At 48.5% G+C, this 21,211-nt stretch overlaps 1 protein-coding gene and 1 long non-coding RNA gene across 2 annotated transcripts; one reads left to right on the top strand and one right to left on the bottom strand.

Annotated features, from left to right (window-relative positions):
- Positions 1 to 1,672: 1,672 nt before the first annotated feature.
- Positions 1,673 to 6,426, bottom strand: LOC124093676 (uncharacterized). Its single transcript, XR_006852025.2, has 3 exons — positions 6,169 to 6,426; positions 3,886 to 4,010; positions 1,673 to 1,882 (listed from the first exon to the last, which is right to left on the bottom strand). It is a non-coding gene; the product is annotated as an uncharacterized LOC124093676 (long non-coding RNA).
- Positions 6,427 to 6,622: 196 nt separating this feature from the next.
- On the top strand, positions 6,623 to 20,228 carry Orai1 (ORAI calcium release-activated calcium modulator 1). The gene is made up of 2 exons (XM_046446282.2): positions 6,623 to 7,151; positions 19,243 to 20,228. Exons 1-2 carry the CDS (start codon positions 6,852 to 6,854, stop codon positions 19,840 to 19,842), a joined length of 900 nt encoding a protein of 299 aa, XP_046302238.1. The 5' UTR covers positions 6,623 to 6,851; the 3' UTR covers positions 19,843 to 20,228.
- The last annotated feature ends 983 nt before the right edge of the window (positions 20,229 to 21,211 follow it).

The raw sequence follows: 21,211 nt of genomic DNA, 5'->3' as shown, positions 1-21,211 counted from the left end.
TGAATTTATTCCCAGGCCCCTCCTTGCTTGCTTCCTGAGTGGAAAACAGTTCACACCATCGGTCATTCCTCAGCATCCACACTGCCTACCATGTGCCAGGCACTGAGCCAAACCATTAATGTGCATTCTCTCCTTTTATGTATACAACTGATCTGTGTGAGTAGGTGCTATTAGTATGCTTGATTCTAGATGGGAAATCTGAGGCTCGATAGAGTAAATTGAACCTTACTCCCTAGGGCTGGGGCTGGGTTTCTTTGCCCTCAAATGCATCCCTTGCTTTTCCTCTGCTGTCCTCTGGACCACAGGAAGGCCAACCCTTGGAGCGGCCAAATCAGGAGACTTACTGAGCCTACCTGGTGTCTCCAATCCCTCCTGGGTCCAGAAACGCCGCCTCCTGTCTCCATCCTTCTAGCAGTCGGAGTGATGGTAGACCCCCTGCTCTTGCTAATTTGTAGGGGCTTCCCCTCTGGTTTGCCCCCCTCCACAGGCCTTCCACAGCCTGTGGGGCAGCTCTGTATTAATTCCTCTCTTCTGGTACCTCTTTTTCCTAGTTGGAGTCTCAAGAATATATGGCCTTTGGTAAAATCAGATCAGCCAATTCATTGGGTTTGGAATGAGGCAGTCCTCCTTCTCTGAGCACAGTATATCCTGCAAGAGGGAAAAGAGTAGCTACCACTTATTGAGCGCTGTACTGAATGCCAGACAAATGTTCTTTCGTGGAATACTCAATCCCTGTTGCCAGTTGACAGATGGGGCTTTGAGAGGTTGGGTTGCTTGCACAGTTATAAACTGTGGCACAATTATAAACTGTCAAATCAGGGGTTCAAATCCAGGTGAGCCTTGATCCAAAGTCTGCGGTTTTCTAATCTCTCTTGATATTCTGAACACACTGGCAGTCCCCGCCCACAAACACGCTAAGATTCCACTTCCTTGGCTGGCTAAGGCCCCACCCAGCTCACTTACTTACAGAAATCTCTAAATGCTGCTATAACAGCCCTTCATGTCACAACCTAGGGGCTTTGAACTACAGAAATTTATTGTCCCCTAGTTCTGGAGACCAGAAGTCTGAAATCAGCTGATATCTATAGCCATACCAGTGAAGTTGCACGATCTTGCCCAAAATCAGTGTATCAGCAGGACCTCATGCTCTGAGGGGTTAAGGAGAAGATCTACCTGTTCAGGCTTTTCTCCCAGCTTCTGGTAGCCTCCAGTGTTCCTTGTCTTATAGACAGCTCTCTTATCCAATGTCTGTCTCCTCACATCGCCTTCCTCTGGGTGTGTCTGCCTATTGTTTTGTTGTTGCTGTTTCTTTGTTTTCTGTACTGGTGTTAGAACTCAGGGGCACTTTACCGCTAAGTTACATCCTCAGCCCTTTTTATTTTTTATTTTGGGACAGGGTCTTGTTAAATTGCTGAGGCTGGTCTTGAACTTGGAATCCTCCTGCCTCAGCTTCCTGAGTTGCTGGGATTACAGGCCTGCACCACTGTGCCCAGCTTCTAGGAAGACATTTAATCCTGCTGATGTCCCACCCCTTTAAAGGATACCTGATATTCCTCAATATCACCAAAATATTCACTGATAAAATTTATTCCAATATTTTACTACAAAACATATATAAAGGATTTAACACTGCTAATTTTGAAAAAGAACAAAATTGAAAGACTTACCTCTACTTCAAGATTTATTTAATTAAATTTTTTTTTTTTTTTAATTTTGCCAGGCACAGTGGTGCACACCTATAATCTCAGTGGCTTGGAAGGCTGAGGCAGGAGGATCACAGGTTCAAAGCTCTAAGCAACTTCGTGAGACTCTGTCTCTAAATAAAAAATAAAAATAGGGCTTGAGATGTGGCTCAGTTGTGAAGCACCTCTAGGTCCAATCCCTGTACAAAAAAAAAAAAAAATCAGTTTGATTGGGAAGACGAGACAGAGGATCACAAGTTTGAGGCCAGCCTGGTCAACTTAGTGAGATCTTGTCTTAAAAGACTGGGGATGGGCCAGGGTTGTGGATCAGTGGTAGAGCACTTGCCTAGCATGCATGAGATACTGGGTTTGATCCCAGGAACCACATAAAAATAAACAAATAAAATAAAGGTATTGTGTCCATCTACAACTACAAAAATATTTATTAAAAAAAAGAAAAAAGAAAAAAGATTGGGGATGCAGCTCAGTAGTAGAGCACCCACCTAGCATGCATCAGGCCCTGGTTCAATCCCTAGTACTTCTCCCCACACACCAAAAAAAAAAGGTATAGGTACAAACCCATGAACCCAGACATTTTTCTGATAGGGGCTGGGGTATGGGTCTGGACTGAGCCCTACCAGTTGAAGAACTGGGGAGCAGGAGGCAAGGCATACGTTCCCCACAGAATGGTCTCTAAACTCCCAGTCCAGAGAATCCTTTTGAGATCAACACAGACACAAAACCTAATTATGAATTTTGCACTAGTCCCTTGATAGTCTCTAAATTTTATTTTTAAATATCTTTTTTTGTAGTTGTAAATGGATACAATACTTTTATTTTATTTATTTATCTTTATGTGGTGCTGAGGATCAAACCCAGGGCCTCATATATGCTAGGCAAGTGCTCTACCACTGAGCCACAACCTCAGCCCTTTTTTTTTTTTGGTACCAGGAATTGAACTCCAGAGCACTTACCACTGAGACACATCCCCAGCTCTATTTTGCATTTTATTTAGAGACAGGGTCTCACTGAGTTGCTTATTGCCTTGCTTTTGCTGAGGCTGGCTTTGAACTTGTGATCCTCCTATCTCAGCCTTCTTAGCTGCTGGGATCACAGGCATGTGCCACCGTGCCAGGCTCTAAATTTTTTTCTAGCCTTTTAACCCCAATTCATTGACTATGAAAATCTGGCTCATTCAGAACTGCCTTCCAATGTGAAGCTGGCACCGGGGTAGGGTGGCAGAAGGATTTCACACATTCTATGTGACACATATAGGGACTTGCTGACAGGGAGGCTGATATCAGCTCCACGGGACAAGTCTTGAACCATTAGAAACAACTGATACACACATGATGGCTTTCAGAATGAGTGAGCTTCCCATCACCTCAGGTATACAAGTACTATTCTGCAAGAGTAGAAGATCAATAAATGGTGGCTCTTTTATTATTACTAATTGGGGGGGAGGGGTTCTAGCTTTAGAGCAGTGAGAAGAGTCAAGCCATCATAATGGCTCCAAGAAAGCATGCCTTTTGAACAAAATGTAAGTGGACATTTCTTTGAAAACTTGTTGGGCAAGAGGAGCCAGAGAGGGGCTGGGGATGTGGCTCAAGTGGTAGCGCGCTCGCCTGGCATGCGTGCGGCCCGGGTTCGATCCTCAGTACCACATACAAACAAAGATGTTGTGTCGGCCGAAAACTGAAAAATAAATATTAAAAAATTAAAAAAAAAAAAAAGAGGAGCCAGAGGGTTTCTCCAGAGCTGGATATCAGATTGACCTCTGCTGAATATCTGAGTGAAGGCTTGGGCGTCCAACTTTGGGGTCCACGAGTAGATATCTGTAATATCTCATCTTTGCTTAGAGAATCAGGGCTCAGAGAGGTTGGGTAATTTGTCCAAGGTCACATTGCAACTGAGCAGCCAATGGGACACACAACCTTCAGCACCATAAAAGACTCAAAATACTTGAACCCTAAATACCATCTAGTTCAGTGGTTCTCAGACTTTGACTGAAAAAGTTGCTAAAGTTAAACTGCTTGCGGGGCTGGGGTTGTGGCTCAGCGGTAGAGCACTCACCTAGCATGTGTGAGGCCCTGGGTTCGATTCTCAGCACCACATAAAAATAAATAAAATAAAAGTATAAAAAAAAAATAAAAAAATAAACTGCTTGGATGGGTTTTCATTACTTGCATTTTAACAAACATACCTTTGGAAACTCTGATGTTGGGGACAGGGATGATCAAGGTTGCTGTGAAGTTCCGGATTCTGGAAACCCATCAACTGGGTTAAAAGACCTATCCTACTACTTCTTCTGGGCCTCATTTTTCTCATCTGTAAAATGGTGACATTAACACCATGGGATTATTGTGAAGAATTCCCAAGTTTAATGTAACATATTTAGTAAAATAATAAACTAAATAATTTGGTATTAGATAACATAATCTTACATATTTAATATGTTACAGTGCTTAGAATAGTGCCTATCATTAGGAAGCACTAGTTTAGTGATAACTACTTTTTTACCCCACGTGAAGGAGAACTTGCTACCTCCCAAGGCAGCTCATGACACCTTTGATCAGCCCTGGACTGTGGCCATTGGTCAGCATGGGCCAGATAGCCACAGTCCTTTCAGTTGGATTTCTATAACCTTGTGCATAGTTGGTTGAAAATATTTTATTTGGCTTTTTCAGATGTAAGCCCCCAAAGGACAAGAGCACACCTCCAAGCTATAAGGGGGAGCCATGCGTGATGAAGGCATTGCAGGAATTGGAAGTCTAGATTTTGTGTCCTTTGGCAAGGTGCTCTCCCCCTCTCTCTGTCTGAGGTCTCAGTTTCTCCATTTGTTAAATATGGGTTTGGTGCATCTGGCTCTAACAAGGTCAAGTTATTACAAACTGGCCCTTGAGCACTCTGAGACAGGAGGCAGACCCTCCCAGACCCTCCCCATGGGGTTGAACCTAGGTCCTCACACATGCTCTACCCCGAAGCTATATCCTGGCCCTTTTTATTATTTCTGATTTGTGCAAATGATGAGATTCAAAACTAGAAACTTAGAAGAGGGGGAAGGGAATGATGTAGGAACTTGAAAAGGAAACCATCCTCACTCCCTTTCTGAATCACCACTCCCAGGTCCTTTTGTTCCTCCTCAGTCAGCAAATCTCTGCTCTTGGCTTTCAGTCTCTTCCCCCTCCAGACCTCAGACCCCATCCACCTCTGGATATTGTGTATCCCCAGATGGGGTTTCTCTGTAATAAGGGACATTATTTTATTCATTGAACTGCTTTCTTTTGGGAAGCATGAACTCCACTCTCAGGAAGGTCTTCTGCCAGTGGGGAACAGGGACAAACAGGGCAACAAATAAGCAAGCTAGGTGACTTCAGATACTGTGGTGATCAGAGGTATGAAGGGAAAACATCAGAGTGAACAACCAATGGGCTGCTTGGTTAGGAAAAGTCTCTACAGGTGATATCTGAACTGAGACAAAGGGAAGGAGCAACAAGTACAAAGACTCCCAGAGAAACAAGCCCAGAGGGGTGAGACTTCAAATCCCAAGTTTCCAATCTTCATAAAAACACGGAGGGCCGCGTCTGGAGCAATCCCAGAAACTTGGGAAGAGGGGGGCCTTCAGTCTTATTCCATAATGCGGTTGGGTTGAGGGCCGCCCTCTAGTGGTAACAATAGTAAAATGTCACATTTGCAGACCTGGAATGCCACATGCCGGTGACTTTATGGGCTAATTCTGTCAGGCTAATTCAGTCTTGTTTCTCTCACATTTATTCACTCAACAAATATTTCCTGAGTGCTGAGTATGTGCCAAGGGGTCTTCTCAAATGCTAGGGCTAGAAGCTCTGAAGTCAATAGGTTTCTGCCCTGGAACTGATATCCTAGCTGGCAATTCTTAAGCCCAGTACTCTGCCTCTGCTCCCCTCTTCCCCACTCCCCACCAAGGAAAATTGGCTTTCTAACGCTCCAACAGCCAGAGAGCTCAACTTCAGAGTGTTTCTTTTGCAGTTCCCTTCCCCCTGGAGTGCTAGGCCCTGGCTCTGCATTGCTGGCTCAGGTATCAGCTCAAATGTGACCTAGTCAAAAAGGTGTGTACTTATTGTCTGGCCCCCAAATATAAAATTCCAAGAAGGTTATCATTTTCTTGGAATCCCTCAGCTTCACACTTTTCTTAATGTGTACTCAGAAGACACCTATTGAATGGGTTTGAGAGTTCACTGTTAGGAAACTTATTAATGGGGTACTGCCAGGCCCAATGCGTGTCAGATGCTTGAAAGTGTAAGCCAAAATAAATTAAAAGCTCCTAACATTCTAAAATTTAAACGGCATCCCTGGTACTACCCCTCCTTACCCTATTTTATATTTTCCCACACATTTACAACCTTCTAAAGTATTGAAATGTACTTATCAGTGTTTGTGTGTCTCTGCCGCTAGAATGTGAGCTCCAAGAGAGCAAGGGATTTTTGTCTCTTGTTCACCAGCCTACCTGTCCTTAGCGCCAGGAACAGTGTTGGCACCCAGTAGGCATTCAATAAACACCGAAACAACTTCAGACCTCAGCTTGCTGTTTTTCCAACAGACTTTGCGCCACCTTGTTCCAAGGGGGAAACGTGCCTCAGAAGGCGTTCAAAGGTGACCTTAGACGGCTCGACCCAGGAGTCTGAGCTCTGGGAGCAGGGCCATAGCACAGCTGCGAAGGGACACGCCAAGAGCAGGAGCGCAGCAAAGCCTGCGGACTTGTGGCGCTTCCAGGAAGAGGCGCGGACACGAGCAGCTGCGCGCCTGCGGCTGTGGGCGGTGCCATCAGAGGCGGTGGGTCACATGACCCGCGTAGGCGACGCCCACCCAGTGGTGGGCGGGGGCCCAGTGGGAGGGACGCATGCAAATAACGCCGGGGCGGCGGCCAATCGCTGTACGCGCCGAGGGTCCGGACCCGGGACGGGACGCTGGCCCGCGCGCAGGCTCGGGTCACGACCGCCTGGGGCTTTGGCGAGCGGCGCGACAGGCCAGAGAGCTGGAGCTGCAGCTGCTTACTACACCTCCTCCTTGTCCTGTGCGGCGGGCCGGGAGAGGCCGGGCCCGCGTGGGGGGCAGGCGGCGGTGCGGCGGGGGCCGCGACCGCTGCCTTCGCAGGCGCCCGGGCCGGCCCGCGCCTTTGCAGCGTGCTCCATGCATCCGGAGCCCGCCCCGCCCCCGAGCAGCAGCAACCCGGAGCTTCCCCTCAGCGGCGGCAGCACCACCAGCGGCAGCCGCCGGAGCCGCCGCCGCAGCGGGGACGGGGAGCCCCCGGGTGCCCCACCGCCGCCGTCCGCCGTCAGCTATCCGGACTGGATCGGCCAGAGTTACTCCGAGGTGATGAGCCTCAACGAGCACTCGATGCAGGCGCTGTCCTGGCGTAAGCTCTATTTGAGCCGCGCCAAGCTCAAAGCCTCCAGCCGGACCTCGGCTCTGCTCTCCGGCTTCGCCATGGTGAGCTCGCGCCGCCCTGCCCTCCCCCCTCCTGCTCCGGCCGCTCCCGCCCGCAGCCCCGACGGGGCCCACTGGGGAGCAGGCTGGGCGGGCCGCGGTGAGGGGAAGAGCTGGGAGAAGCCGTCGTGGATGCCAGAGGGGGGCCAGAGGCGCTGGACATGAGGAGAGGTGGGCGACAAGGGACACCCGATGTGGGGTGGTGACAAGTCGTGCAGGTGTTCAGGGATACAGGTGCCTTAACCAGAGCAAGTAGGGTGCAGCAAATGGGAAAGGGACATAGCACGAATGATGCGTCCCCAAAGTTAGGTCTGTAAGAATACCACCCCGCATGATGAGTCAGGGAAAAAGGAGGAACTTACAGCGTCCGACCTATTTGGGGGCAGATATCCGGAGGTGAGGATAGGGAGACCCCGGAGCTGTCTTGTGCCCCAACAGCTGAGGCCGGAAGGTGTTGGCTATATTCTTTTATCAACTAGTAGAGGGGATTTCCTGACACCCTTTTTTTCCGCCCCACTTTCCGAGAGCCTCAGCCTGGGAGTTTGACAACCACTTTCCATCCTCAGTTTCTTCTCCTGAAACTAGCCACTGAGTCACTGGGTGTGGGGGAGGAGGTGGGACATGTTCCCCTTGAACAGGCTCTTCTTTGATTGCAGGCATGTTTTCCTCTCCTTTGATCCCAAGGGGCTGAAGTGAGAAGCCTCTGTGTGGGGTGGGGAAGGCTGCAGATTTGGACCCAGAAGTGGCTCTGGGGATACCTTCAGGCCTGGGATCTTGGCATTTGTCTGGGACAGGACACTGCATAACCACTACATCATTATTGCTTTCAGTGACATCAGCCTGCATTAATGGAGCCTACCCCCCCATCCCAGCACTCCTGCCTCCCCTATGATGAGCTAAGCCCTTGGCCTTGAGGATGGGAGTGGCTGCACCCTGATGTTTTCTTGGGAAGGGAGTGTGTGGCTGGGTCTCTCCTTGTGCTCTACAAACAAGTGGGTCAGTGCAGCAGAGCCCAGAGTACACTGGGCCACAGTGGAAAGGCCAGGAGATTAGGGGTCAGGAAGCAGCTCTTCAGCTTTGCCACTTGCTGCCTGTGTGACTTTAGGCAAACCACTATCCCCTCTAGACATTATTTATTTATTATCTTTTTTAGCACTGGGAATTGAACCTAGGGCCTTGTACATGCTAAGTGAGCACTTTACCACTGAGCTACATTCCCAGCCCTTTTTAATTAAAAAAAAAAAAAAATCTTATTTATTTATTTTTATGTGGGGCTGAGGATCAAACCCAGGGCCTCAAACCTGCTAGGCAAGCACTATCATGCCGAGCCACAATCACAGCCCTAATTTTTAAAAAAATATTTTTAGTTGTAGATGGATACAATATATTTATTTTATTTAATTTATTTATATGCAATGCTGAGGATTGAACCAAGTGCTTCACAGGTGCTAGGCAAGTGCTCTACCAGTGAGCCACAACCCCAGCCCCCCCCAACCCCCTTTATAATTTTTATTTTGAGACAGGGTCAGTTTAAGTCGTGATCTTCCTGACTACCACCCCAGCCCTGAATCTTGATTTCTTTTTTCTTTTTTTGTGGTGCTGGGGATTGAACCCAGGGCCTTGTACATGTGAGGCAAGCACTCTACCAAGCCCCTGGATCTTGATTTCTGAAATGATAAAAAGATTTCTCTTCCCAATTGAGAATGAAATTGAGGGATCCCTTAAGAGGAGATCTGAGAGAGGAGAGTAAAGGGGGAGATCTCGAATTTTTTTGTTTAGGACAAAATGATGGAATTCTGTTCTGTCAGTCTCAAATTCTAAGTGACCAGTTTGTCTTGTGCCTAAAGAATCTCTTAAGAGGGGCTGGGGGTATAACTCAGTTGGTAAAGTGCTTGTCTCACAAGGGCTGAACTCTGAACAAGGCCCTGGGTTCAACCCCCAGCACCAAAAAAAAAAAAATCTCTTAAAAATAGTTGACTTTTCAGGGCTGGGATTATGGCTCAGCAGCGGAGCGCTTGCCTCGCACGTGTGGGACCCTGGGTTCGATCCTCAGCACCACATAAAAATAAATAAGTGAAATAAAGGTATTGTGTCCAACTACAACTAAAAAATAAATACTAAAAAAAAAAGAATAGTTGACTTTACAGAACACTCACTGTGTGCAGGTTCCCTCCCCCCTAACCTCACTCCTCAGCAATCTCTTGATTTTTGTCAAGAGACTTTCCCAAGGCCACACAGCTAGTGTGGTGGAGCTGGATTTGAACCCAGGTCTGCTGGTGCACGAAGCTCTGATCAGTGTCCAGCTAGTGACATGGTAGGACCAGGCTTAGGGAAAAGAAAGAGCAAAACAGTTTCTTTGAAACCAAAGAAAGTTTTTTTCAACTTATGGGGAGGGAGCCACCAGTTGTCAGCTTTTCCCTTCACCGCTCTGGGTTTGAGATGGTGGGATGCCTGTTCCCTTTTCCTTGGGGTTATAAATCATAGTTGCCCCAGACACCTTCTCACCCCAGTACAGGTGAGGACCCGATGGGTAATACTTTCTGGCTTCTCAAATTCTCTTCCTCCTGACGAACGAAAACAGGCCTTCTTCCTCTTGCCAAAAAACAAGTACAGGGGAAGTCGAGAGGCGGGCAACAGTGATCCTTGGGTGGGCCTTGACTCACCCACACTGTCTCTTAGGACCTTTATTTTCCTCAGCCTGTGTGGAGAAGGCTTCCTAGCGCTGCTGAAGGAACCCCCAAGTTCTGCAGGCAGGGAAGGGCTGAACTCTGGGACAGCCTCCATTCTGGGGCAGCAGTTACCAAAGGGTAACTGTGTTTACCCTGCAGCCGGAATTCTATGGGAGAGATCTGGGTGCAGGGTGGGTGGTCTGACCGTTCCCCACCCTCACCAATACCACCCGGTCCTTGAGTGAGCCTCAGAGAAGAAGGGGTGCCTGGCAGTCCCGACACCATGGCAACAGAATGACAAGTTTCCTGGATTACTCTCCCTTGGCCTATGAGTCAGCACAACCAGCTTCCTGCCCCCAGAGGGCTTCCTTCCTACAGACCCGGAAAATCTAGGAGCTAACATGACCTTTGAACTCTAGGAGGCAGGAGAGTTTCCTAGAATGCCAAATTTACCTGCTCACCAGGTGAGGTTGAGGGGGGATCTTCCAAAAAGCCTGGCAAGAATTCAATGATTCCCTGTTCAGGGGAGAGGCCTGGCCCAGTGCCCAGAAGTGTTGGGGATAGGCCTGAGGACCCAGGGCAAGATGCTTTACTGCTTTGAAGCCAGTTTTCTCATGTATACAAAAGTGGAAAGAGTCTCCTCTCGACTACCATAAGGATTCATTTTAAGGCCAGACTGGGCCCTTGAAGCATTGAAGACTTTCAACATCTGATGATGTACACTTTGGTTGGACGCTGTCTGGTTGGTAGACAGGGTTCCGGCTCCCGACAGCATTTCTACAAGCAACCACCTGTTCATAGAAATGTACCTGGACTCTGCTAATACAAAACAAGGGCCCCTGGGCCAGGTGTGGTGGCGCATACCTGTAATCCCAGCAGTTTGGGAGGCTGAGGCAGGAGGATCACAAGTTCAAAGCCAGCTTTAGCAAAAGCAAGGTGCTAAGCAACTCAGTGAGACCCTGTTTCCAAATAAAATACAAAATAGGGCTGGGGATGTGGCTCAGTGGCCTAGTACCCCTGAGTTCAAGCTCAGGTACCGCCCTCTCCCCCAAAAAAGAGGGGCCCTGGATCTGAGGGTATCCTTGGGGACGTTGCTTCATGCCTCTGTGTGTCAGTCACCTCTCAGCCACAGGTAAACCAGTCCCAGCTTGTCCCTGTCCCCTGCAGGAGTGTGGTAAGCAGGCGTGGTGATCCAGTCCACTGGGGAGGGCAGGCTGTAACGTTAGCCTAAGCAGACCATAATTGGGAAGGTCGCCCTGCTGCCATAAACAAAATGCTTTCCACGACCTGGGATCAATTATCTTTGGATTATCTGCCTCCTCAAATTCTCTGCCTGCCAGCACCCTTTGTTCCCAGGTTCCAAAGCAGGTTCAGAAGTTTGTTGGGATTCCTGTGAAAATAAGCTGGAAGGAAGCACTCAAATCACGAGATGTTAGTGAGCCTCCAGGACATGATTGGCGTTCAGAGGGCATGGAGATGAGCAAGAAATGACTATTTCCACTCAGTCCTAATCCCCGGGAGTAATGGTTACTGCTGTGGTTGACTGGGCTCTTGCACTCAGCTAGATAGTGCCAGATGCTCCAAGTGTATCATCTAGCTTTCTATAGCCTGCTAAAGGTTGGTGGTCATCCCAGATGAATCATTTGCCTGAGGTCACCTGACTGGGAAGCCACAGAGCCTTGGGATTATGATAGAGGAAGAGAGGAAACATCCAAGAGTTGTAGGAAGACAGAGCTGAGAAGCTATGTAGTAGAGGAAAGCGGAAACGTTGACTCTAGCCAGACAACTTGGGTTCAAGTCCCAGGTCTGTCTCTTATGACTGTGAGACCCTAGAGAAATCACTTAAACTCTCTGGGCCTAAGTTTCCTCACACTTGTAATCCCAGGTAATGGGAAGGCTGAGGCAGGAGGATCTCAAGTTCAAAGCCAACCTGGACAATTTCACAAAACTCTGTCTCAAAATAAAAAGGGCTGGAGGTGGTAAAGTTCCTCCTCATTTGATTCCCCAGTATCACCAATAAAAAGTGCTGGGGATAAAGCTCAATGGTGCAAGGCCTGCATGTACAAAGGCCCTGCTAGGTTCTTTCCCATCTTCCACCAAAAAAGCAGGAATAAATAGTGCCAACCTCATCAGGGTGAGGATTCACTGAGTTAGTGTTTGCAAGGCACTTCCATACAGTACCTGACTTGTTATCCAGGACTTGCTTATCCTTGTACTCATGGTGTCAGGGCTGCTCCTAAAAATTGAGTTGGAAAAATGGGATTGCAGCTGTACCTTGAGGATGGCAGAGTTAGGGCTTGGAGAAGAGCCCTCTAGCCAGGCAATGGCAGGAACCGTTACAGAATTGAGAAGTTACAGTCTCAGGGAGAAGCAGGGATATGGCTGAGGTTGTGGGTGTGTACTATGATGAAGGACCTTTGGTTGGCTGTTGAAGAAGCTTAAACTCTTTGCAGGCAATGGGGAGCCATCAAAGGTTTTCAAGGAGTTGCGTGAATTCTGTGATACTAACAACGAAGGTGGTTACTATTTACCAAATCCCTGTTGTGCCAGGCATGAGTCCCAACCCTTTCCTTTCATTCTTGTTTAATCCTCACAATAGGTCTTCAAAATGTGTTCTGTAGACAGGAGGTTGAGATCACCAGCTAGGAGGACTGAAGCACTGGTCTGATTGTAGTCTTCTCTCCTTTCCCATCCTCTTGCCTCACGCTGCTCAGCGGATTGAGACCTGGGTCCTTGGAATCTTCCAGATTCTCAGTTCTGCATGCTAGATTTATACTCTGGGCTGTGTGTAGATGGAATTTTGCTGAATGCCTCAAGAGGAAGGTGTCCTCCACCCAGCAGAGAAGCCTTTTGTAAAACTTCACAAATGCCCCTGTGGCCTGTTTCTGGAGTTCTCAGTGAGGAGCAGTATAGAGAGCCCTGCGGCTGCTGGGTCCCTGGCTGGGAAAGAGGGCATCGACGGCAGAGGTGGGGGTAGAGTTCCTTGGAGGAAGGAAACCGAATGTAAAATTTAAACATAAGTCAGCAGATTTCCCTCTGATGGAACTTTTAAATGCCCTTTAATGTACTCACCGAAATGTCAGACTGATCAGATGGGTAGAGTCTTGTGGGACTGTGATTGGACAGTTAGTTGCCTTCAGGGAGCATGGAGCTAACCCAGGGATGGCCAGCCTATCTGCAAAGGGCAGTTCACTAGCTCTCAGGGGTAACCACTCAACATTGCCATTGGCCAGAGGCTATATGTAAATTATGGACGTGGCTTATGCCAATAAAATTTTACTTATGCTGTGGTCTCCAGACTTTTTTTTTTTGGTGCTGGTATTCAAACCCAGGGCCTCAACCATACTAGGCAGGTGTTCTACCACTGAGCTACACCTTCAGCCCCAGTCTCCAAATTTTTGAGCATATATTCCTAACAAAGAACTTTAGCACTTAGCCTCACCAATTTATAAGGAAATAAATGATATATGTGCTGTAATATGTAAGTATAAGAATACAGAATAAATGTGGAAAGGACAAGGTAAATAATCAGTAAGTGTCGTAGAAGGTCTAATAGGATGTTCTGTTTCCCAGGGGATCACCTGTGATTGTCCTCCAGACACTTTGGAGACTCTGGGCTGAAATGGTTAAAGTCAGGCCTTCCTGTTTATATTCCTTCAGCCTCCTTTTATTGAGACCCATAGTGGAAAGTAGAGGGAGCAAGACTTTTTTTTTTTTGCCCTATACTGGGGATGAACCCAGGGCCTCACATGTGCTGGGCAAGTGCTCTACCACTTAGCTATACCCCCTTTTATACATTTTATTTTGAAGCCACATCTAAGTTGCTGAGATTGGCCTGGAGCTTGTGATCCTCCTGTCTCAGCCTCTGAAGTAGCTGGAATTAGAGGCGTGTGACAGCACACTGAACTAATTCCATTTTTAGGACATAGTTGGTAAATGTGGCAAAGGGATAGCATTGATTGAAGGCACTTCACACGTCTGGAAATATTTAAGTGTTTAGTGCCTGTCATCCTAATATCCTCACTACTAGGTAGGGATCTTGCTGTCTATTCTCTAATTCCTCTCTAGCAGAGGTACATAGTTTTTTAGACAGGTAACTATTTTCCCTGAATGAACAAATGGCCCTGGTCCTCCTCACCTGGGGTCCAGGGACAGCTGTGACTTGGAGACTTGGAAGATAATATCCACACATTCTTTTTTTTTTTGGGTCAGTGATTGAACCCAGGGGTGCTCAATTGAGCCACATGCCCAGTCCTTTATATATATATACACACATACATACATACATTTTTTTTTTTTTTTTTTAATTTAGAGACAGGATCTCGCTGAATTGCTTAGGGCCTCACTAAGTTGCTGGTTTTGAACTCGGGATCCTCTTGACTCAGCCTCCTGAGCCACTGGGATCACAGGCATGCACCACCACACCTAGCTGCAAATTCAGTTTTTTCAAATGAAGCAAGAATTAAATGAAACAGCAGCAGCGTGCGCCTGTGTCTTGTAAGAACAGGCTATTGGCATGCTTCAAGATAAGCGGTGTTTGGTAGAACTTTCATTTCTATTATAAAAGTGTGTGTATTTATAGAAACATTTGGGACTAGTAGGCTGTGTTAGTCAAAAGAGTTTGTAGAGCTGGGGATGTAGCTCAGTGGTACAGCACTTGCCTAGCATGCGTGAGGCCCTGGGTTTAATCCCCAGCACCAAAGAAAGAAAGAAAAAAAAAAAAAGAGTTTATAGACCACTGACTGAGGTCTTGGGCTGTAGCTGCCCACCCTCCTAAAAGGTTAACAAGAGAAGGCCTAGCTAGGGAGAGAAAAGTCATTTCCCCCCATCTGTGGGTGCTGGGATTAGGCCAGTTATGAGAGAAGGATTGCCTCAGAGGGACCTGGACCACCAGGTGCCCCAGGTCTCCATAGAGCCCAGCAGGAATGAGGAGGGGTGGCTGGCATTCAGGTGGGGTGGGCAAACTCCTGGCCAAGTCATGTCAGTCAGGCCCTGCCCTCTGCAGGATCATGTAATCCTTTAGGGGCCTCATTTAAGGCTTGGCATCTCCAGCAGGGATCCCTGGACCAGAGTGAGGTGGGGCTGGTGGTCTTTCCCCGTTCCTATCCCAAGGAAGCCCGGTGTGTCCAGGTTCAAAGAGGCTCATGACTGGCTGTCTGGGAGCTGTTTATTTTGGGTTTATGGGCCCAGCTCTCGGGCTATATTTACCTTGTGAAGCTGCATGCAATCTGATCTGATCTGATGTCTCTGGGACTCCTCTGGGGCCCTGACAGTCAGCTGCCAGATTCTGTGAGGTCCCCCTGACTTTACTCTCCCCACCCATGGGGACATTTCCCAAGCAGGAAGCTTTCTGGAAAAAGCAACCGCTTTTATGCCTGTGAATAGTTTCCATCGAGGTCTATGATTGACGCCAACTGTTCTTTCTTCTCACTCTGAGTCCTTTGTTGTAGGCAGCCCCATGGCATTGAACTTGGTTCCAAAAGTGACAGTGGTACATTCAGCCTACCTGTGCAGCCGGAGTTCTAGGAACGGTAGAGTCCAGTGAGGTAATGGGGTTTCTTCCAGAACACAGGAAGAGGCCCCTTCCTCTTCCTCAGAGGGCCCAGCCTCTCCTCAGCCTAAGGCCTGAGGAGGGCTGGCTAGTTTTGGCATCTCCAGGCTGGGTGTGTCCCAGCAGCTGCAGAAAACTTAGTTTTCTGGCGGTGGAGGCCATGGGTATGACAAATGGTGTGGAGTGGGCTCTGTCCTGCAGAGGTGGCCATCTGGCCAGGTGTGGTACAAGGTACACATTCTCCTTGTGCCAGGGTTGGGCGACCTGGCTACCTCACATGGGGCAGGTAAGGTCCAGAGTGAGGGGCGGAATTGGGGCATGTGGGCTCAGCCCCCTCCGGCCCCAGGCCAGAGTGTCCGGGAGCTATTTCTCTTCCGCTTCAAGCTGTTTTTTCTTTTTAACTAAGATTTATTGAGCTTCTCCTGTGGCTGGTCCTATGCTAAACATTTAGACGTCAAAACCTCATTTAACCTCCTCGGCAGCCACACTCTGTGATTCCTGTTGCTCACAGGCTTCCAAGAGGCTTGGAGTTGGGATCCCCCATACAGCAGCCAGGGAGCTCTTGGGGACAGCTGATCTCACTTCTCGGAGCCTCAGTTTCCTCATTTGTAAAGGAAGAATAATGGTATTACTAAGAATCGTCAACATTTTAAGTTTATTACATGCCAGGTCTTGTTCAAATGGCTCTCTTCATTAACTTTAGAGTGACCATAAGGAGTGGGCCCCTATTTTATAGATGCAGAAACTGGGTCACACAGAGGTTGAAATACTTGTCTAAGGTCACCAGCTTTGTAAATGAAGGTGCCAGTTTCACACCCAGCTGTGGGTCTGGGTGCTGAAGGATTCTCTAGAGGGGGAGATACATGACCTGGAGGTGGCTGGGATGCAGGGGAGGTACCAGGTGGGGAGCAGATTGAGAGTTAACTGTACTCATCCCTTCCGCCAGAGACACCCCAGTGCCTGGCTTAGGGCCTGACCTACCTGAGGACGCTAGACATTCCCATTGAGTAGATAAGTAACTAGTGGGCCTGGGGCAAACCAGCCGCAGGTCCCCTACTTGTCGTTTCTGAGGTTTCAGGTTTCAGGACAACAGGCCAAAACAGGAAGAGGAAGTGTGGGGAGGTGGCAGGAGGCCTGGCTGCAGAGGGTGCCCCCACTTTTCCAGGTGTGGGCAGCCTGGGGGTAGAGCAAGGAGCCTTGGAATATGGCCCTTGATCTGCTTGCCCTGGTGGCCTGCCTTGCTGCCTCAGTCCCTCACCCGCATGGGCTGAGATGCCTAACACCCTCACCCGCATGGATTAGGAGTGCTCAGCGTTGGCTTTAGGCCACCAATGATCTTAAAAGAAAAACAGTCAAAATCCTGATGGCACTGCCCCAAATTTACATGAGTTTGAACTGTTTTGTAAACTCGCCGGCTGAAAAGTATATATCCCTGTCAGATATGGGAATTCTCAGGCACAAGTCTGTGAATCCCATTGAAAAGGTCCTTGAGGATATAAACTGGGTGTTTTGAAGTCATCCATCCCTTTTCTCCATCCTCAAAGGTCAGCTGTAGACTGACCTTAATCCTGCTGCTTCCCTCCCTTGACAGACAGGGCAGAGTCTTTACCAGTGCGCCAGGTAGAAGCAGGAGCCAGGTGTGCTGACTGGCCTTGCTACTCTCTGGCTAATCCTGCTCCTCCATCTGGAGGCTAGAGACCCCGCCAGGGGTTAGAGGGGGATTTCAGGAAGAGACAGTGGGTTTTTAGGGTGAAGTTTTCAAACTGAACTCACTTTTTGTGCCATTCTATTGTGTGCCTGGCACTAAGTAGGTCACATGGATTAACTCAGTCCTCCTGACAACCCTCTGAGGCCTGTGCTATTATTCCCATTTCACAGAAGTGGAAACTAAGGCATAGAAAGTTGAAGGAAACTGCCAGAGTCACACAGCCTAATTAAGGGAGAGGAATCAGGGTTCAAAGCCAGGCAGCCTGGCAGAGGAGACTGGTGAGGAGGAAGGAGCCCACCCTGCTACCTAGAGGTGCACGGAACTCAGTGTGTGGGGCAGGCCACTGTGAGGCTAATGGTACAAGGTACACATTCTCCTTGTGCCAGGGTTGGGCGACCTGGCTACCTCACATGGGGCAGGTAAGGTCCAGAGTGAGGGGCGGAATTGGGCCTATATATTTTTTGGGTATGCTTCAGCATCATACACCCCCTCTTTGAGCCTGCGACACACACAGTTGCTTTGTAAAGAGCCCTGTCTTTAACTGGGCCTGGTGGTGCGCTGCTGTCATCCCAGCCACTCTGGAAGCTGAGGTAGAAGAATTGCAAGTCCAAGGCCAGCCTCCACAACTTGGTGAGACTTTCAACAATGTAGCCAGACCCTCTCAAATATTACAAAAGGGGTTGGGGGCATGGTTCATTAGTAGAGCACCCCTGGATTAAATCCCCAGTACCACGAAAAAAAGACGCTTCCTCTGATGTTATTGTCACTGGTGCCTGCTGCTCCCGTCCCTCCCGCTGAGCAGGCAGACCCTGGCAGCCTGCCTGCTGCCCGCTGCCTCTGGCCCAGATCTGATGAACTGGCTCCTTCACATAGGGGTGATTGGCAAGGCCCAGGTGAGAAGAGCAAGTAGCAGGCCTGGAGCATGCCCTTGGTGACCCCAGATCCACAGGTCTCCAGGAACTGGAGGGCAACCAGTGCATTGCCCTGGAGCTGGGCAGGAGAAGGCCTTGGGACACCAGGGTTGAGTGTCTCTCTTCTGGGAACCTCTTGGTTCCTTGTTGGTCTGTGCACTGTGTTCTCAGAAGGGGCCTGAGGAGGGAGGGCCTTCACCTCTCCATCCCCCAACCTGTTCCTTGTCCCAAGAGCAGGGTGTAAAGGAGAAGCCTTGCTTGATGTGAGAGTTGATGCCAACAGAGATGGTGATGGTTACCTCTCTCTTTTTTTTTTTTTTTTGGTGGTATGCTGGGGATTGAACCCACAGCCTCGACCATGCTAGGCAAGCATTCTACCACTGAGCCCTAGCACCAGCCCCTATATATTTTTTTTAATCATGGTAAAATATGCACAATCTAAAACTTAACCATTTTGTCCATTCATGGTGATTGGTTGGTAATGTCATTTGAGAGGTGTTTATCATGTACCAGGTACTCTCACTTAATTGTTAAAGTAATTCTTTGCATTAATATGATAGCCCTATTTATAGGTAATAAAGTTGAGGCTCTGACAGGTTAAGTGACTTGCCAAGGGACACACAGCTAATGAGCTCCAGGCTTGCTTTCTTCACCAGTTCTTTTTGCTACTTATTTGTGGTGCTGAAGATTGAACCCAGGACCTTATGCATGCGAGGCCAGCACTCTACCAACTGAGCTATGTCTCCAGCCCCTCTTTCTGCTACCTCAAAACCAAGTGGGTAGGCTTCATTATCCCCATTATATACATATGGAAACAAGCTCAGAGAGGCAAGTGACTGGCCCAGGGTCCCATAGCCTGATGAGAGGCAGGATTACTTATTTTTATTTTTATTTTTTTAATATTTTAGTTGGGGTTGGACACAATACCTTTATTTTATTTATTTATTTGTATGTGGTGCTGAGGATCAAACCCAGGGTCTCGCACGTGCAAGGCGAGTGCCTCTACTGCTAAGCTACAACCCCAGCCCAACTTATTTTTAATTGATTTTTTTTCTTTCTTCCTTTTTCTTTTCTTTTTTTTTTTTTGGTGATTGGGTCTCACTGAGCTGCCCAGGCTGTTTTCAGATGGCTCTCCGCCTCAGTGTCCGGGTATCTGGGACGACAAGTGTTCACCACCATGCCTGGCTTTGGGGAGGCCAGATGTGCGTGTGGTTCATTCAGTCCTGCCACTCACCCTGCTGTCTCTCTCCCCCAGGTGGCCATGGTGGAGGTGCAGCTGGATGCTGACCACGACTACCCGCCAGGGCTGCTCATTGCCTTCAGTGCTTGCACCACAGTGCTGGTGGCCGTGCACCTGTTCGCACTCATGATCAGCACCTGCATCCTGCCCAACATTGAGGCCGTGAGCAACGTGCACAACCTCAATTCCGTCAAGGAGTCACCCCACGAGCGCATGCATCGCCACATTGAGCTAGCCTGGGCCTTCTCCACTGTCATTGGCACTCTGCTGTTCCTGGCTGAGGTGGTGCTGCTCTGCTGGGTCAAGTTCTTGCCCCTCAAGAAACAGCCAGGCCAGCCGCGCCCCACCAGCAAGCCCTCACCCAGCGGTGTGGCCACCAACGTAAGCAGTGGCATCACCCCGGGTCAGGCAGCAGCTATCGCCTCTACCACCATCATGGTCCCCTTCGGCCTGGTCTTTATCGTCTTTGCTGTCCATTTCTACCGCTCCCTGGTCAGCCATAAGACGGACCGACAGTTCCAGGAGCTCAACGAGCTGGCTGAGTTTGCCCGCTTACAGGACCAGCTGGACCACAGAGGGGACCACCCCCTGACGCCTGGCAGCCACTATGCCTAAGCCCTCCTGCTGGGCCCTTCAGAGCTTTGGCCTTATGCCCTTCCCCATGACCTTGTCCTGCCCCAGCTTTGAGGACAGCCTGCAGGAGGCCGGGCTTGGTCAGGGCACAGAGTAGAGGGAAGGGGCTTTTTAAACAAGACATTACTGCACTTTGAGACTTTCCTCTAAGAGAGCAAGCACTTCCTGTTCTTCCAGCTCCGGGGCCACCTCCTGGTAAGAGGCAGTGGGGGCCAGAGTGGGGACAGATGCTCTCTTTGTCCCTATTCCATCACTGTGCCAGTGCCAGCCGGATGCTTCCTGTCCTCTCCGTCTCATCCTCCCTCCCCGTTGAGTGTCAAATGTGTGCATGTGTGTTAGCACATAAATATACTCATAAGGGACACCTCTTCCTTGTGTCTGTATTTGTTGTGTCCTGGTTCCGAAGTCAGGCAAGCCTCTAAACAGTTTTTAAAATATTTTGGAGGGGTTGGAATGTAGCTCAATGGCAGAGTGCTTACCTAGCATTTGTGAGACCCAGGGTTTGATCCCTAGCACCAGAGAAAAATATAAAGTAAGTTTTTAAGTTTTTTGTGTCTGTGTCTGTACATATGTGTGGTACTGGGGATGGAACCTAGGGTCTATCTATCTATCTCTTTATTTATTTATTTTGAGGAGGTACTGGGGATTGAACTAGGGGCACTCAATTACTGAGCCACATCCGCAGTCCTTTTTTATATTTTATTTAGAGACAGGATCTCACTGAGTTGCTTAGCACCTCACTAAATTGCTGAGGCTGGCTTTGAACTCACAATCCTCCTGCCTCCAACCCCTGAGCCGCTGGGATTACAGGCGCCCAGCCTCTACTTTTTTTTTTTTTTTTCCCCTAGAACTCTTTGGAACCTGCAGAAAACCTGTATAAATAGTAACTAAAATATGTATAGTCATTTCTTTTTATTTGAGGTAGTTGCATTCTATAAATCACCATGAACTTTAGGTGAGCAGTACTGAGCCATTGCTCCTAGGGAAAATCCAGGGTTGGTTGCCTGCCAGCCTCTGGTATGATATTTTTGTCATTTAATGAAAACATTACCTTGTTTTAGGTGTAATTCTATTTAAAGACATATTTTTATTGTTGATTCATTACCATTGAACTTACAGCCAACAGCAGCATTAAGTCATGCCTAAACAAAGCTTATTTAACACACATGTTGTCTCTGTAAGAGACATTATCACCTTGTGTTTAGGAATGCTAGACAGATTTCTAATACTGTATTTGGGAATCTTTTCTTTTTGTGCTGGGGATTGAACCAGGGCCTTAGCCTCACTCCTCTACCACTGAACTACTATATCCTCAGCCCACTGGGGACCATTTTAAATAGCAGGATCAAAA

The sequence above is a fragment of the Marmota monax genome, unplaced genomic scaffold, assembly GCF_021218885.2.
Source record: "Marmota monax isolate L192 unplaced genomic scaffold, Marmota_monax_Labrador192_F-V1.1 WCK01_AAM20220418_F8-fsc00092, whole genome shotgun sequence".
NCBI lineage: Eukaryota > Metazoa > Chordata > Mammalia > Rodentia > Sciuridae > Marmota > Marmota monax.
The sequence above is the reverse complement of the archived record's forward strand: the minus strand, read 5'-3'. Positions and strand labels throughout refer to the sequence as shown.